We start from the raw sequence: 19,447 nt of genomic DNA, 5'->3' as shown, positions 1-19,447 counted from the left end.
AAAGTATAACCCACTGTACTCCAGAGTGCAAGAAATTAAGATCAATAAAGTGGAATTCTGCTCCAGCGACTGACACAATGGTTCTCTTCCCAGTGCAAACCAATTTACAGTTGGTGCTATTGTCACACAGAACTGCATTTACATTTCTGTCAATCACTAAAAACAAACAAACACAGTTGAAAACTGTGGACTGAGCTCTCACCCAGCAAAGGAGATCCTGAAGACTAATTTTGTTGCATTAATTTGTAAGCTATTAAAAAAAATGTTGCCATGGATGAATACATGTTTTTAAGTCATAACACAGGTGAGTGCCATTTAAAAGCTGAGGTTCCTATGGCTGGGAAGCCAAGTTGGCAGAGGAGGGCTACGTTAAAGTTAATCTGGTTTGGAGTTTGAACAACTAAAATTTGACTGTTAAATGTTCCCATGCAACTGTGAAAAATCCTACGACCCTCAACTGCTGAACAGGAAGTTATTCTCTACCTACCTAATGGAATCAGATTGTTGTGGCTGACTGCAGATCCACCGGCAATTACACTGCTCAGATCATATGCCGTTGGGACTCCTTAGAAAAGTAAAAAAGCAGAGTACCATACATTATATTGTTGCCCACCAGCGTGGAATTTAGTACAGATTACAAAATTTCATCATTACACAGCTACGAACTCAGCACATGGAACCAGCAGCATCTCACTATTCCAGGAGAAGGTGCTATTACTTCAAAAACGTGTGGTCTAGGACATTGAATGCACCTTGCTAAAAGTAAAGCACTAACTAAATTTTCCCTCTACTGGAATGAATCCTCCATTTGAAACATAGTCAGTCATTCTGTCGGTAGACTATAGGAACAATAACACTTTAAATACTGACTTCTAACCTAGATACTAGTGCAGTCTCAAATATCAAAGGGCAAAAACTTTGCTGTAACAGGCAATCCAATGGCAGCTACTTGTCCCACAGCTCAAACAATTTACATTTTTGCAAACAAAAATGTTTTGGAAGTGAGTGCTGATAAGGGTGCAATGAGATTCAGAGCACATCTGGGACTAGGGTGAAGAAGTATCTCTAAGTTAGTCAAACTGAAGGATCAAGAAATAAACTAAAAATTGAGTAAGTGGTTGAATGAATTCAACTTCAGATCAGGTACCAGCTGTTTTTCCTCAAACAATACAATGCTGTTTTCCTTCATATGATATTCTTGTGAAATATTATCAAAGTGCAGGACAAAGAACTTTGACAAAAAAATGCCTTTTTCTCCCCCTCAGCAAAACCAAGTTCCATACTACCAAAAAAGTATGAGAGACAGGAGGCAGATGAGAAATACAGTGTCATTAACCTCATTGTTAATTTGAGAGAAAAGTCTGGTGGAAGATCAAGCATTAAAAATATAAGCTTAATTGTAAGGAACGAATAAAATTATTCAGTCACTAGACCAGAGGATTGTATTGGGCAGCAAGTTTTGTAAAAATCTGAAGAAAGATCAAGCAATAAATCAGCGGGATAGAAAAGCAAATCCCAAAACATCAGCCAAAATCTTACATTTACACGTAACTTGCTGGAATGAACTGACTTGTGAAGCATCATCAGGAAGGGGAATTCATGGGAAATGGTCAGAGTTCTAAGAGCCTACAGTAGCAAATGGCAAACGTAGCACTAAGCAGAACGAGATCCCACCACCTTAGACATCTGCTTATCACAAGAGATGCCTTGAAAGCCAAAGGCAGCAAATGCATTGGAGCAACGCTACCTGCGAGTTATCCTCCAAGTCAAAGCCTATCCTGACTTGGAACTGTATCTCTGTTTCATCACTGTCGTCACTGGGCCAAAATCTTGGAGCTCCCTCCCTAACAGAACTACTGGTGCATCTACACCACACTCTGCAACAGTTCAGTAAAGTGACTCACAACCACCTTCTCAACAGTGATAAGGGATGAGCAACAAATGCTGGCCTCAGTGTTTTCTACATTCCATGAAATGAATGGAATACAAACACATAGCACAGACAAAAGAGAAAGAAAGAAAAAGAGAGAAAGAAAGACAGAAAGAAAGAATGAACGAAAGATAAAACACAACTAAGATGCAACAGGCAGCCTCGAATTTAGGAGATTGCCAATTGCACCATACTCAGAAAACTGAAGAGATTAGGTCAAGATTTAATACTTACAACTACAGTATTCCAGGATAAAGACCACATACAATCTGTTATACTTCAGATTTTGTGCATCCAAGTATCTTAATTTTACCATAATGATTACAATCAACTCCTGGCTTATGCAGTACAAATATAGAATTTAGGAATCCTAATTAAAATTACCCATATTTTGTAGAACCGAGATAATAAGAGAGAATGTACAATACCAGATACTGCCAGTCCTGAGCTAAGGTTGTAAGAGCCAGATGTATTCCACATAGTCTCCGACGGCGATACGTAATGAGAACCTGGGGGTGGTGAGGGAGTTGTTCCTGTGTACCTAACAGGAGATGGAGGAGAAACAGACACAAAGTTATTCAATACTGATTACAGATAAAAGGGTATGGCACCCCATCTTCTAATTTTCTTCCTCTATATTTGCATATATCTATGTTTTAAACATGCCTCTTTTAAGAGGAACAGTACACGGACAATAAATCTTTTGACCGTTGCCTGGCATGTCGTGTGGTTTGAAGTTTAGGCAGCTCAAAGGCCAGCATGGTCACAGCCCTTGCTTCACAATAAAAATACTGCGACACACAAACCGTACCAAGAATTGATATCATTGCATACAGAGCTGATGGTGATCATAGACTTAAACTGACTGGAATTACATTGAAGTGAAGTGACTGTGCAGAAACGAAGGCTCATGGTTTGTTGTAATCATTCCTATTACTGTTTCTTTGTGTCTTGCACAGCATCCACTGTCATTTAATAAATCCTGTCACCCACCAATCTCAGATGTCCCCTTTTGTTCCTTATTTGGTCTCCGAATATGTTTAAAAGACTGTTGGAGCTCCATCATTAGCTGGTAAGGAGGAAATGTAATTGACCTACATCTTATACAAAACGAGAAGCACAGACAAGTCATTCAGCCTCTAGCCTACTCTGCTACTTAACTAGATCATCACCGATTGTGTACCTCAATGCCATTTTCCTGCAGTAACCCACATCCCTTCAAGTTTTTAATATCTAGAAATCGAATGACATATTCAAAATGACCAAGCTTCCACAGCCACTGGCTGCAAGATTCGAGATTCACTAACACACTAAGTGAAGAAATTCCTCATTAAAAAAGGGCTGCTTTCTAGTCAGGTGCACCCTTGGTCTGGCCACACTTTCCAATCATGTGCAGTAACTCTCTCTCTTTCCCCAGACACTGCCTAACATGCTATTTTCAGCATTTTCTACTTTTATTGCTTTTAAAGTCAGCCATGTTTAATTGTAAGCTTTACGGACTCTGATTTCTCAGCTTGCAAGTGTGGACAATAGGATTCAATACATGTGTTTATAATGCAGGACTGAAGTGTTGCACCCACAGCTACTTTAGCTCCAGTCTACTACTACTCCAGCAACGCTATTACCATTCAATATTTAGCATAACAGAAACAGCATAAAAACAAATATGGGAAGGGCTAAAAATGACCACGAAACGTAAAAGCAATAAGTTAACCACCAAGTTTCTAAAATCTTTATAGCTCAGAAGAGCAGCTTGACAGTTATGCACAAAACGTCTGATTTTAACAACCTTGGGCCTGAACTACTAATGCCATTTTTTCAATAATTGAAAATACGGCATTAGTGTCACAGATCAGTCGTGCCAGAGATTTTGGTCACACGTTTCAACCATGTTCAGTATCTCTCTCTCTCCCCCTTTCTTCCTTTGCCCGAGAGACTTTACCAGAGTTTCCTTACTTCTCTTCTCCTCCAGGATGATCACTTATACCTCTTCTGGATGAAACTTTTGTTTTGACACTTGTTTTGTCTTGCACCACTACCTTTTACATTTAGTTCACACCATGCCCCAGAGCCAGTCACAGAACTCGATTGTTTTTCCTGCCCCCTTTTCCCTGACTGTGTACTTGTTTAGAAGATCTCGACCACCAGTTTCTAATCAGAAGTTTTAGCTGCTTCCCTCTCCACATATGTTGGCAGGTTTGGTGTGTTTCCAACATTTTCTACTTTTACTTCAGTTTTTCAGAACCTGCAGTATTTTGGCTTTGTACAGCAATACTTCATGGGGGTTTTCTGCTAGTGTTTCATTTCTGAGCTCATTAGCCGAGTCCAATATCTTTAATTTTGTTTTCTCAAAGTTTCTGTCATTAACAACTTGATCGTCACATCTTTTCAGATAACAGCTACTATTTTTATGGAATAGTGCACTAGACATGGAGGGTTGTCAATAGCTGAGATAACTGATCTACATGTAGGCAAAAAATATAATTCAATTGTTCTTGAGGAGAGAGTCAAGCAAAAAGATTTGGTGGTTTTCATATTTTCCCCTTACAGATAGAAATTACTTGCAGGTATAAAAAAAAACAAGGTGGCGTTATTTCTATGCCAGTCTTCTACTTCTTCCTACCACCCATCCCGCAGCTAAAATCACAATATTTTGCTTGGTAATGGATATTCTTAGGTGCAGTCAACTGTACTACTTGGAAGAAGAAGAAAACATTTGGGCAATGTAGAAATTCTAATGAGGAGTCATCTGTGTTTTCTCTATTCAGAAAGGTGGGTGAGAAGAGAAAGAGGAGCTAAAACTGGGTATCTCTGCAATGCCTGTACAATGGTGAAAGGAGCATCTGTGAGCAACACTTACCTGAAAAAAGGGTTCTTCAGGTCCAGTACATTACTAGATTTTGAACCAGTCTGATCCACCTGGGCTAGAATACTAATGTCATAACTTTGCCTACAGAAAGACAAACAGTAAACATTCCATTACACAGGTGAAAAACAGTCGACAATTCAAGCAATAAAGCTGATGGACAACAGTGGTTTCACAACCTTGGGAGCTTGAAAGTCTTCACCGGAATAAAATCAAGTAGACTATCAGACATCGAGGAACAGATTAATAAAAATTACAGGCAATTGTAAAAAGGTTGCCCACCACATCTATTATTCCTTTGACAATTCTAGAATCCAGTATTGTACCCATCATAAACGTAATCTAACCAAAAACTGCTGTCCACATCTTGTGAACATACTAATTGAGAGGAGGAGTAGGTCACTTATTTGTTTGAGCTTGCCTCACCGTTCATCAAGATCAAGGCTGATCCGACTTAGGGCTCAACTCATTTCTTAACTACCCCAATATTCTCTGAATATCGTTAAGGCAAGCGTAGGTTCTTGACTAATGAAGTAGTCAAAGGCCACCCCCAATTGTTCTGAGAAAACAAGCTCTGCAGAAACATGACAGAGAGAGTAAACAAAATCTCGTTGCCACCTTAAACAGAAGGCGCCTTATTTGGAAACTTTGGAAATCCCCTGGTTCTAGTCTGTCCACAAGGGGACAACATTATTTCAGCATCCACACTGTCATATTGCCCCAGAATCATGTATGCTTCAGTAAAATCACCTCTTTTATTTTGCAACTTAAATGAACGCAGGTCCAGCATGTCCAGCCTTCACTCATAAGATAATGCTGTTATACCAGGGATTTACTGGGTGAACCATTTTTGAATGACTTAAATATGGTCTCGATGTTTTGCTGAATTGTGCAGTTCTGCACAGTTCAGCAAAACATCCCTACTTTCATATTCTATTCTTCTTGCAATAAATGACAACATTCCACTTGCCAAAAATCACTTGTTGTACCTGTGGTACAAGTACAAGATGGGCAGATCCTTTTGTATTTGAGGAATGTGTCTCCATTTAATATGCTGTTTTCCCTATTCCTGCTGAAGTGAAGAAGGTCACACTTTCTCATGTTATACTGCATCTCCAAACTTTTTAAAACCCACTTAATCTGTCAACTATATATACTCAACGAATGGGCAACCTAGTTTAAAAGGTGATGCCTGATCAAAACAAGTCATTTCTCACATATCTCATGTATACGTTAACCCAAAAATCTGAATTATTTGAATCACCCACTTGGTGCTGAAATCAAACCTGTCCCCTTGCAAACTCATTCATTTGATAGAATCACAGAATAGCACAACATTGAAGACAACTGTTCAGCTTCTGACTGCAAAGATCAACAAGCGGTGTCAAGGCTACTACCTCACCTGGTGCCAACTTCTAATGAGAGAGAATGCATTGACAAGAAGGAATGGCAGATACCCAGCCAGTTCAAATCTGGTTCGTATATAAAAGCTTCAATATTAAAAAAGACTATTTGGCTCCTTTAGAACTTTGGGGGCAGAGTTGGCAGGAATAGTCTAGAGCCTGGTAACTCTAACAAGAGGTGATGGAACAGGGTGACTTTCAATCATTTGAAGATACTATTTGTGTAAAATTCTAGTTTTACATAATAACTTATTTACGTCCTTTGAAGATTCGTATCCACCATACAACTTGCCTTTGTGTTCACCAAATTTAACAACCATGCATTCTGTCTCTTCATCGAAGTTGTTGGTAGAGATTATAAGTATAATGGAGGCCTGAGCACTGACACTTGTGGTATTCCATTTGTTGCATTGTGCCAACCTGAGAGTGACACATTTATGCCTACTCATCATTAGCCAACCTTTCACTCATGCAAATATGCTACTGACCAATTCCTTGACATAATGTCCCAATTCACTTTAGCCAGATTTGCCTATATAGTTTTCCCCTTTTAAGTTTAAAACCTTTGCTTGAGAATCATCCTCTTCTCTCCTTTTATGTGAATGGAAAATTCAAACACATTGATCACTGCTTCCTAGGTATGGCTTTATTATGAGGTCATTCACTTCTCACTGTACCCAGGTACAACACAGACAATACTAAATAAATCTAAATCTAAAACTAAAATTAAAATCTCCATTAATCTTGTCTTGTTGCACATTACCAGATCTAGAATAGCCAGCTTTCAGAGTTGCATGTTTTCAAGCCAAACAGAGAGACAGTGTGCCAAGGACAAACATGAACTCCAGTTCCAGGCTACTTTTGACTTTTTGATTCACAAAATCTGTAGAATCATTAATGGTTATCAGTAAACCTCTCAAAGGTTTATTTCTTCCTGCACACTCAGTCCTACAGTGTGGTTAGTATTAGGCCTATAGACCACTCCCACAAGTTGCTCATTAGGTAGTCATAAGAAATAGTGAGGGTAAACACTTCTATTTCAATCTGTGTTCTTGCTTTCAACCTCCTCCATACTTTACTATCATTGTAACACCCTGCATTCCTATAACCCTTAGAGGTCTCTGCATTCCTACCATTCTGGAATCTTGCACATCCTCAGTTTTAAAATGTTCCAACCATCAAGGACATGCCTTCTGCAACCTAGATCAAGCTCTAACATTCAATGCTGAAACTTCACCTCCCTACTCCTTTGTCCTTAAAAAAACTTCTGCAGTAATTGCTTCCTGTGTGGCTCAAAGTCAAAAATCGTGTTTTATGTTCCTACAAAGCACTTTGTACACTTTACTAAGCTCATGGCACTAAATAAATACATGCCCATCTTACCTTTTATTAGCATTCAGCATGACAGTCCCGGACAGTGTATCACCTGCCTTGGTGAAAAGTGGCGATTGAAGCAAACAGCGAACTTGGTACCAATGAGTCAAAGGCTCCGTTGGTGCAGTTGAGAGCCACACGGTCATTCTGAAAGAGGGAAAGGAGGTCGTTTTTGTGTGTCACTAGAACAAAACCTTTAGAATTCATACCATCCCTGTGTGGAAACATGCCAAGCGCCCCATCAAGTCCACACCAAGTGCCCAAACACCCCACCCACCCATTCCAGTAAACCTTCATTTGCATTGGTTGATCCACCTCGTCTGCACATCTCTGGGCACAACTGGCAATTTAGCATGGCCAATTCACCTAACCTGAACATCTTTGGACTGTGGGGAGAATGCGCAAACTCCACACATACAGTCACCTAAGCCTAGCGTCAGGCAGCAGTGCTAACCGCTCAGTCACTGTGCTGCCCTTTTCAGGATTATAAGAACTCACATTGACTCGATTAATCTTCTTCAAATTATTTTATCAATGCAAGCTGTATGACCAAACCAACAAAAAAACAAAGCCTGCGTGAATTAGGCAAAACCTACGCAAGCCAATTCCTTCCAATGTACATGACAATCTGTCTTCTGCTCCACAAATTCCTGACCCAAGGTGTGACCCTATATAAACTCCTCTGGTCTTTAAACAGAGTCACAACTTCATCACGATTAACAGAAGTTTCCTATACATGGAGGGTTACAGAATGGAGGTGGGCAGAAAGCAGCAAGGTACTAAATCAGGTGTGCCCTAAATGAATGGCAGAACAGGTTCAAGGATCCAACTGGCCCGTTTCTGTTGCTAGGACTCTAATTTAGTCCATTGCTTTCTACAAAACAACAGTTCCTACGGTTCCAACAACATTTACATAAAATTTAGAGCCATTTCAAATAACAAATAACTTAGTTACAACAATTTATATACGTGAACTTAAATACTCACTGGGAACCAATGAAGGCCACATCAAACCAGAATGCCAAACCATGGACTAACCCTGAATGTAACATATGGAACTTGAATGGAATTTCTATCCTGTAATAATAAATAAAGTAAAGTAGTGAAGACATTTGGGAGAAAAGAAAGAAAGACTGTCAAATTGATACCAATACTTCTAAAAAAAATTATCACAATTCTAGCAGTGTGCACAAGGATACCCTACTTCCTACATCTCTCTCTCACAAAAGTACCCCACTGCTGTTACAAAACAGGAGAAAGTTAGGAAACAAAGACCTTAACCACTGAAGCAACTCCAGAGAGCGGTTTCATTCTAACCTAGAAGTAGTAAATCCACTCCAAGGTGCAAGTGTTAGCCTTAAAAGTCCTTCACTCAATACCAACTAAACCTTTCCTGCCACTTTCCTCATTCATTTAAGCGTAGTTGCTGTTAGCAATACAACTGCTGCAGGGGAGATTGCAGACAGTACAATGCAATGCTCTAAAACTCTAATAATTAGATCATAACATTGTGTAAACATGTTTTAATTAAGATGTGACATTTTGTTGTTTTTAACGGTGCTGACTGCACAGATGGTTTTCAGAAGCATTGCAGCTGCCTGCATACAATATAATAATGATACATTAAATGATCATTAGCACAGAAAAGGTACCTCAGCAACAGCAGTAAAGGTCCAGGCATTCTTTCATTGATGCAAGAATGCATAGCTGGCTCTACTTCCACTAAGTGGAAGAATTACAGGCAGTAAGCAATCACAATACTCCCACATCTTGTAATGACTACAACAGAGCTGTTAGTGAAATCACTGTAATGTTAAAGAGCATGCAAATCAGCTGTCAATGGCTGGAGAGGGGCAAAAATTTCTCAAAGCCATCTCACGAACATGCAATACAAATTAAAATTTTTAAAAAATCCATCCTGGACCAAGAATATGGATTAAGTATGGGGAGTGGGGAGAAAAAAAAAAGTCCAAACTCTTTGCTCACAGACTGTGATGCAAGTATAGCCCTACTGATTACTGCCTGTGGTCACTCCCTGATATCCCTCATTCTCCAACTGACGTAAAGAGCCATCATCTCAGGTGACTGGTGAAGCAGTTCACAGCAAAACACTAAAAAAAACACACGGAGTTGAGGATTCAGGGCTGCACAGCATCTAGTTGATACTGGAGGAGAGTGCGGACAGCATCACCATGTGCTACATTAACCAGGCACTGGAATGTAGTGTGGATCTAGACAGAAGTAGATCAGAGCAGACCTACTGTAATTTCACGAAAATCTCACCCCTCCACATGTTTCGTAAAAGAGGACAGAAAAAAGGTCACAGTATTCTATATACACTCCTTGGCTCAAGGTCATTCACCCAAGATTGCTGTATAAATTCATTGGTTTTGAACAAAAAAATTACAGCTAATAACTTGTACATAATCACAAATGCCTATTTACATACAAAAGACACAAGATTCAGCCATCTCCATTCTCACATCAACTTACCAGTGACTGCAGAGTAATCGAACTGGTCAGGCCTTCTGCAAACAAAAGTCGCCCACATAACCCTCACTGCATCTATCATTTTGTTTTAAGATATACCTTCTGGGTTATTTTCGTGAAATTACAGTACTTCCGCCCTTGTAATAACATTAATGGATTGGCTGTTGAAATAACCAGGAAATTTAGCGGTCCTGCAAGCAAATCCTGATTTTAGCCAATTGACTCCAGCCCCAATAAATACAGGAGATGTGTGGCGATTCTGTGTGACTGGTGCTCCATCAGCCCCGTTCATTGACTCCAGCCCCAGACACAGGAGTTGTGTGACGATTCTCTGGGACTTGTATTCCATCAGCACTGTGCACTCTGAGTTCGACATCTTACCGGTGCAAATCATTCTCTTCGGCTTCTAGAAAGTTCACTGTGTACTTCACCGACTTGGCCATTAGAATCCTGATATCAAACGTGTCCTTAAAAACATATGGTGAAATAAGTCACTCACCCTTGTAAAGGGACAACTTGCACCAACACACCGCCGTGGGACACCGTGGAGATACAAGTACAGAATTTGGAGTTAGGATACGTTTAGTTGCCCTAGATTTGGGTTACAAGCTTACACAGAGCTGGAAATTTCCTGCATGAATGACTTTTTGTTTTAAAAAGAAAAAGTATAAACATACTCTTCAGTCAATTTCTTTCATATGGTCCTGAACAATCCAAAAACATGCTGGGAACGAGCCAAATGGTCAATCATTGTAGCTCGGCTGATTCTGTACAAATGTCTGATCATCAAGAGTAACAAATACAAACTTGCCCATACTGAAACATATACTTATTTGAAGAGTTCTGAATAAAAAGTCACACTAACAATCCCTTCCCTGCCCCACAAGCCCAAAGTTAGTTTCATAACCCAGATTTTGACTTGTTGTTACACAACTAAAGGTCTGAAAACAGAAAAGATCTATAAACCAAAGGTCTTTCTGGAAGCAGATCTGAACCGATGTGTTGATATACTGAGATCTGGCCTTTTGGATAAAGAAAATTTGTTTGGTTTGAATGGACCTAAAAGTGAAGATTTTCTTCTGAGAGCATGACTAGCTCTTTGGGGAAAAAAAACCAACAACTTTTCTTTTAGGTCTATTTGGTTTAGCAAATTTCTTTTCACCACGAAAAGGGTCTGAGCAGACTACAGTGGACCCAAAAACCAAAAGGATCCCTTATCTGAAAACTAGGTGGTCCCAAGGTTTTTCGATAAAGGATTCCTGACTTGTTTCTTGAGACTTAATATTCAATCCTGGAAACTCTCCCAGCAACACACAGTGAAGAGAAAATTTATGGTGCACAATTAAATAGATTTTAAATTAGCATATATTACAAATGCTCACAACATACTCACCACAATAGGCTGCTTGAAGTATTCATCTACTGCTGCACCCCGCAGGGCTGATAAATCCACACCATGGAAAGACGGCTGATACCTGGCAAGAAGCACAAGATATGCTAGTGAGTCACAACAAGAAAAAAGCAGAACTGGATTCACATCTGAAAGCTACGACAAAACAAAGTCACCTGGTCAGACATCAGGTTCAAACTGGAGCTAGCAAAGGGATAAAAATATAGCAAGTGCACAAATTGGCAAAGTTCACAAGCAAAAGTTGCTACAGACCAAATTGTAAGGTCAGCACTGCCAGAATTATTTATTCAATGGAGTTCAAGACAACCATAAAAATAGCAACTGGTCAGCTCAGTGCACGAGCTGGTGCGCATTTTCAACATACCATAAAAGATCAGGGTCTCAACAGTGTCAGAAAAGATGAATAACTTAACCCATAATCCGGGAGAAATGAAAGAAACGTCCTTGTGAGCACTTATGCATCTTGCCTGTGTGAACTACTCTCAGCAATGTCCCATATCGTGCAATGGAATGGAGAGAAGTAGGTCTATCCTTTAATTCCATGTAAGGACTGAACAGCGGCCAGTAACATTTAAAGAAACTGGAAAAACACTAGCTGTTGACAGCTTAGGGCTTCAGAGGCATCACCCACCAAAAGCATGATATATATTTTTACTCAGTGACAGAATTTCAGCAGAGTGGATCTGCACAGACAAGCACATTTGTAGAGATCCAAATACATACATCATGTTGCTCGGGGCGGTGGTGTCAGAAAGAGGGAATTGGGGAATAAGATGTCACGTTGCAAATGGTCCAAGATTACATCAGGAACATTATATGATGAAACCTGTGACATGCGTTCCTTGGTGAATGCCACCTGCTGATACAGATTTTACAAACGTGTACATTTCACACTGCATCTTATACATTTGGGTCAGTCAACAGGCAATTGTCTTAGCTGGGTGTATGTTTATACAGGTTTTACAGGACAAAAAGTTGCGACAGGTGTTGGGGATAGATTACTGAAACAGGAAGACCTGAGCAACACTCAGATTTGGATTGATAAATAGTACATAATATTGGTGTCACACAAGTACCAGCCAATGACAACAGTCAGAAGAAAATCTAACCACCTTCCTTTGATATGTTATGGCATTACCGTTGCATAATTTCCCAACAATAACGTTCTGGGAGTTACAGTTGACCAGGAATTTATATAGACCAGCCTCTCAACTACTGTGGCTACCCATCTCTTCACTTCCCAGACCCTGTAACCAGTGGTGTGCTGCAAGGATTGGTACTGGATCCACTGCTTTTTGTCATTTATATAAATAATTTGGATTTGCGATATGAATATAGGAGGTATACTTAATAAGTTTGTAGATGACACCAAAGTATGTGGTGCAGTGGACCGTGAAAAATAAGGTTACCTCACAGCACAACAGGACTTTAACAAGATGGGCTAATGAGTGGAGGAATGCAGATGGAGTCAGTTTAGATAAATATGAGGTGCTGCATTTTGGGAAGGAAAACCAGGGCAGGATTCATACAGTTAATGGTAAGGTTCAAGGGAGGGTTGCTGAGCAAAGACCTAGGGGTGCAGGCATATTATTCCTTGAAAGTGGAGTTGCAGGGAGACAGGGTGGTGAAGGCAGCATATGGCACAGTTATCATCAGTCAGTGCATTGAGCATAGCAGTTGGGATGTCATTTTGCAGCCGAGGACATTGGTGACGCCACTTCTAGAATACTGCGTGCAATTCTGGTCTCCCTGCAATAAGAAAAATGGTGTTAAACTTGAAAGGGTGCAGAAAAGGTTTACAAGGATGTTGCCAAGATTGGAGGGTTTAAGCAATTGGGAGAGGCCAAACAGACTGGGGTTCTTTTCATTGGAACAGAGGCTGAGGGGTGACTTTGTAGAGGCCTATAAAAACATGAGGGACATGATTAGGATGAATAGCCAAGATCTTTTTCCCAGGGTAGGGCACAGGCTTAAGATAAGAGGGGAAAGATTTAAAAGGGACGTGAAGGTCATCTTTTACATGCAGAGAGTGGTGCGTACACAAACGAGCTGCCTAAGCAAGTGAGGAAAGCTGGCACAATTACATCATTTAGAAACACATCTGGTTCGGTATACAAATAAGATAGGTCTAGGGGGAAATGGGCCAAATGGGACTAGCTTAGTTAAGGATCTCTGGTCAGCAGCGATGAGTTGGATTGAAGGGTCTGTTTCCATGTTGTGTAACTTGATGACTGTGCTGTGTAACTCACCAACCTCAAAAGGCACAAACTAGGAGTGAGATGGAATATTCTTCACTTGCCTGTTTGAATGCAGCTCCAAACAATACTCAAGCTCAACACCATTCAGGACAAAGCTAACCTGCTTGGCTGGCATTCCATCCATCACCTTAGAACATTCATTACTTCTGCCAGTGGCACACAGTATTAGTAGGGTGTACTAACTATAAGCCATGCAGCAACTCAAAGCCTCCTTGACAGCCCTTTCTAAACTTCTGAACTTTACTGCCTCGAATGTAGAAGGACAGCAGATGCATGGGAACATCAGCAAGTCTCATTCCAACTGGCACACTGATTTGGAACCATATCACTGTTTGGTAACTGTCGATGGGTTAAAAATCTTGGAACTTCCTTCTTAACATCATATGTGCCTGCATCACATGGATGCAGCAGTTCAAAAAGATAGTTCACCAGCACCTTAAGACTGCAACACTCCTATCCAAATCATAAGTAAAATGAAAATATAGTGCAGACTGTAGCTTAGGAGAGAAAAAGAAAAAAGGAACTCAAAGCAGGATGAACACTGAACTCACTCTGCATCGAAACAGCTCTACATACGAAGCACTCTAGATATTTTAGAAGCCATTTATTTTAACACATTTTACTCAATACAAAATAAGTGCTTTGTGTACAGCTTCCAGTTAATAATTACTCAGGAGGGGAACAGGCTGTTGTGTCTCAAAACTGTCCTCCCACACTCTTGAGGCACCCTTCCTGCCAAAACAGAGCAACAATCATACCAGAAATTTGCTTTTGTAAACTGCTCCATGTAAAGCTGCTCATCTGTAAAGGGTGCAAGGTGGACATCACCAAGGGTTGGAAACAGATTACCTAGAATGAAAGCAAATGCTCATTAATTATTGCAGGCATATAAAATAAACCAAAGTAGGCCTGACTATCCAGTAGTACAAGGTAACAGCAACACATGTTTGAAACTTGTACAGCTTCAACCACATTTAAAACTGTGTTATAGAACAAAAGCCACATTACCACTACCCTTCAGGTTAAATTAGGCTAAATTGCCTGCTGTTGGAGGAAAGGCAACTAAGATCTGAGAGTTGGTCACCCATTCATCTGCCTAGCTAGACCTTGACAGGTGGGTGGAACAGGGAGGGCAGAACAAAAAAAAAACGAAATTAATGTGGACAGAAAGAAGAAGTAGGAAAAATGGATTGGAACACTACATCAGCAGAAATTGCACCAATCTCAATGCAGCAATGGAACAAGCCCCAGTTTTTCTTGTCAATCATGTAGACAAATATTTTGATGTAAGTTCACGTTAAAGCAATAAAACAAAGCCATGCAAGTTACTCCCTACCTCATTGGACATTTGGGAGGAGCCCAGGATAGAGCATGAGCCAGATGGAGCTCCAAATTACACAGCAAGGACAGACTAGGGCAAAAATGTTCTTAAATTTTAAACCTCAGTCCAATGCGGCAGTTGAGTTGCTGAATACCAACCAGGAAGACTTTAGTGACAAGGACACCCAAAGGCACTGCTCCAATCCAGGTCAGTTGATTAATGAACTTTATCAACTCATTGTTGACTTCCCTAAAGTACTCATCTTTGAGATCTGGATGTCAATGTTTAACATCATCCTAGATTGAAATGGGCAGGAATCAAGGAACAAGTTAATATTGAGTCCAAGCCTAACCAATTTTACCTGCACCCTGGAGCAGCACTGAGGAAGGAATATCACAGTGGTTTTTAAACATACACGTGTTTGGGAAACATGGATTTGGCAGTGGGAAAATCGATTGGGTGATTCAGCCCTCATCACTCCCACTGACTGAATTGCTCAGTAGCAGATAGCCAGATCTCCAACCATTGTCTTGATAAATGAAGTTGGTATTTTAGTGAAACAAATAATTAACTGAATTATTTTTAAATAATTCCCTTTCAAACAGTAGTTAACTAGGAGCGACAATGGAGGATTAAAACTGAGCCAAGTACCAGCAGACCAAAAAGGGGTGGCGGTGGCATAAAGGCATTGTCATTGAACTAGTATTCCAGGGAGCCAGGCTAGATTTCTGGGAGCATGTGTTTGAATTCCACCATGGCAGATGGCGAAATCTAATTCAATGAAAATCTGGAATTAAAAGTTGGCTTTATGGACCAATTAAAGCTGGGCTATAACAGCTGGCCCAGCCATGAACAAATAAAAAAAGGAATGCCTGAGAATGCTGATTTGAACCCAGGTCTCATTCAAGGATCTGGTCTGGATACAAAATGTGAGGCCAAATATACATTACCATTTTTACAGTACACAATAAATGCACACCCAAAGGCACTGCTCCAATCCAGGTCAGTTGATTAATGAACTTTATCAACTCATTGTTGACTTCCCTAAAGTACTCATCTTTGAGGTCTGGATGTCAATGTTTAACATCATCCTAGACTGAAATGGGCAGGAATCATCTTCACACCTCCATTCGTCAAAAGCACCAACAAGATAGAAGACACATTAAAAAAAATTCAGTGCCCTAGACCAAGAACCCCAAATCAAAAAACAGGCAAGAACACCACAAAAAGTCAAAACTCAAGACAAATATTTCACCAGGTGAGTCCTTAACTGAATGGTTCACGTGACATTCAAGACCATGCATGGTCTGTAGTTCTCAGAAGAAACTATGCCTGAAGATGTGAGCATGCAAGAGTGTGTAAGAATATTAAATTCATTTGAATTATACACAAAAAAGTACCTTAAGCAGCAGAAATGAGCTGAGATAGCTGTCAACTCCCAGAGATGAAGGCAATATTTATACTCTTGGGTCATATCCAATGTGACAGATTCAATTTTTTGAATTGTGCGCAGGCAGGAGGGGAGAGAATCTATTTACAAATCAAAAGCCAGCAACTCAATGCAATGCTGTTGTTAAGGTAAATAATTCAAAAATCAATGTCCATTCTCAAAACTAATCTCTGGGGAGATACAGCTGATGTGAGTCCGGTGGGATCTAAACAGTGACACAGCTTTGATATGTTACTGCCTTTAGTCTTGGACCCTGCACTTCAATCATGCCATCTAGCCAGATTAAACACCAGACTGTGCATTTAAAGATATCCTTAAAGGCACATTTTACCTGCTTTGCACATCTGGAAAGGGGGAGGGGCGTGGGCTTAAAAACAAATAAAAGAACTTGCCCACAGACACAAATCTCTGACTTATCGGCTAGTGACGACGACGACGACGACGACGACAACAACAACCAAGATTACTCCAATACTCATCTGTCAGCCATCCACAGACAGAGATCCTCAAGAAAATTATGTGCAACTACCCTTTCTAATCCCCCAATCTCTTACCTAATTAGCACCAACGCCCACCGAAAGTAAATCCAGCTGGCTGGCACTCACTTTACATTTGAGCAAACTAAGCTTTTATTCAGAAAAGAGTGGACAAAATCTAAAGGTTTAAAAAATGAAGACCATGAGTTGAGCTTCAGCTTACTTGATGGCTCCTCTTTGAAGGTTCAACTGCTTTATAAATGAACATGCACTCATGAGCACACATTTTATTAACATAATAACAAGCAGAGCAAACCATCCAATGAACCATTTGGATTAAGTACTGAAATCATATTAAGAAACATCAAGAAAGTTGAAGTGAAAGGATGACTGGATTTCCAACTTAAGACACCACAGGAAATCAGACAAACTTGACATCTGCACAAAAATCTCCAAAATGTGTGGAACACAAAATACTGAACTGAAAGATCTGAATCACTTTTCTACCTACCATTATAGCAAAGTTATAAAAATAAAAGCATGGCTTCATTTTTAAAAAGTATATACACACCTACTTTGATCTACAAGAGGACTAGAGTTGATAAAAATAGATTAAAAACTTGATTTTAAACAATACTTTGTTTAAACTGGGTTGTAAACAGTGGGTTGTGGCAGAACAGAGTTGATATCAGATGACAGTTGATATCAAATTCTTTGAATAAAAAGGTTTTAAACTATATGTTATAATCCATTCCAAATCCTGACCTTTTCCTTTAACACCAAGATAAAACAAACTGTGTACAACCAAGAGCACACGTGAGACAGACAGCAAGCAACAGCATTGTCCTTTCAAACTGAATCTGACTTACAGAACTAAAAGGAAAGTAGCAACCTGATGGCTTTTGAGCAGGTTGCGGGGTCTGAGTAGGGTGTTGGCGAAAAAGGGAGGGAGGAAAGAAAGAAAGAAAGAAAATAGGAGGGAGATAGGCAGAATTTTTTAAAAAACCACGGTGTTTGGTATAGTGGAGGTTGAGCTAAGGAGGTCATCAACCTGAAATGCTTTTCATTTCTCTCCACAGATGTTGCCTGACCCAAGATATTCCAACATTTGGTTCCCATTTCAGACTTCCAGCATCTGGAGTATTTTGCCTGTGTGTTATGGTGCATAGGCAAGATTAAAGTCAAAATATAACAGAAATAGGAACTGGAGCAGGCCATTCTAACCTTCCAGGCTGTTTCACCATTCAACACGATCATCCAGCCGAGTATGCTGTTCTTGCTTTCCCCCCATACCCTTGATCTCCTCAACCCCAAGCAGTGTATCTTACTCATTTTTGAAAGCATTCAATGTTTTGGGCTAAACTGTTTTCTGCAGCAGGGAATTCCACATGCTCACCACTCTCTGCATGACGAAATTTCTCATTTCAATCCTAAATGGCCTACCCTATACCTTTAAATTGTGACCCCTGGCTCTGGACTTCCCAGTTATTTGCGACATCCTCCCTGTGTTTACCCTGTGCAGTCCTGTTCGAATTTTCTCAGTATCTACCAGATCCTCCCCATTCTTCCAAAATCCAATAGTGGGGTCAGTCGTGGCATCATAGGAATCATTGTTGTAAACTTTTGTTATACTGCCCCCTTAGCCAGAATATCCTTATTCTGATAGCAGGACCAATACTCCAGGTGTGATTGCACCTAGGCCTTGTACAATTACAACAAAATATCCATGCTCCTGTAGTCCTATTCTCTCACTATGAAGGCCATTTACCTTCTTCACAGCCTGCTGCCTGGTAACTTCCAGTGACTGATGTATGATGACACCTAGCTCTCTATGCACCTCCCCCATTCCCAATCCAATCACCATACCGATAGTTATCGGCCTTCCTGTTGTTGTTACCAAAGTGGATAACCTCACATTCTACTGCATCTGTCATGCATTTACCCACTCAATCAATTTGCCACATCGCACTGAAGCATCCTGGCATCCTCTCACAGCTTTGTGTCATCTAAACAAGGTACCTCTATGTTTGCAGTTCCCAGACCTAAATCATTAAATACATACCGTAAATAGTTGGGGGTCAAGCACAGATCCCTGTGGTACTCCAGTAGACACTGCCTGCCGTTCAGGAAAAAGACCCATTTATTCCTGCCCTGTTTCTTGCCCGCCAAACCCAAATGCTACAAATGTACATGCTATTCTCTTATGTGGGACTTTATGGAAAGCTCTCGGACAGTTCAAGTAAACCACATTCATTGCTTTCCCCTTAATAATTCTACTAATGACATCTAAAAAATTAATTGATTTGTCAAGCACGATTTACCTTTTGTCAATCCATGCTGACTCTGTCTAATCCAGTTACTGTTTCCCAACTGCTCTGCAGTTATAGTTTATAACAGATTCTAGCATTTGTCCCCAACCAATGTCAGGCTAACAGGTCTAGAAGTCCAATTTCCCATACCATTTTTTA

The 19,447-nt window shown here is 40.2% G+C and overlaps 1 protein-coding gene across 4 annotated transcripts in view; it reads right to left on the bottom strand.

The window, feature by feature from the left end:
• carm1 (coactivator-associated arginine methyltransferase 1) overlaps positions 1-19,447 on the bottom strand; it is a 69,055-nt gene that overhangs the window by 11,121 nt on the left and 38,487 nt on the right. For 2 of the 4 annotated variants that reach the window (XM_059639871.1, XM_059639872.1), the window contains exons 7-14: positions 14,491-14,581; positions 11,457-11,538; positions 10,445-10,530; positions 8,561-8,650; positions 7,583-7,720; positions 4,791-4,880; positions 2,359-2,471; positions 488-565 (exon numbers count right to left, since the gene is read on the bottom strand). In XM_059639871.1, coding sequence (XP_059495854.1) covers positions 488-565; positions 2,359-2,471; positions 4,791-4,880; positions 7,583-7,720; positions 8,561-8,650; positions 10,445-10,530; positions 11,457-11,538; positions 14,491-14,581 — 768 coding nt within the window. The remainder of the gene's footprint in view (positions 1-487; positions 566-2,358; positions 2,472-4,790; positions 4,881-7,582; positions 7,721-8,560; positions 8,651-10,444; positions 10,531-11,456; positions 11,539-14,490; positions 14,582-19,447) is intronic. The other 2 variants (XM_059639873.1, XM_059639874.1) reach the window with 1 other exon arrangement.

Source organism: Stegostoma tigrinum, chromosome 35 (assembly GCF_030684315.1).
Source record: "Stegostoma tigrinum isolate sSteTig4 chromosome 35, sSteTig4.hap1, whole genome shotgun sequence".
Classification (NCBI taxonomy): domain Eukaryota; kingdom Metazoa; phylum Chordata; class Chondrichthyes; order Orectolobiformes; family Stegostomatidae; genus Stegostoma; species Stegostoma tigrinum.
Note: the sequence above shows the minus strand (reverse complement) of the source record. Positions and strands in the feature narration are given on the sequence as shown.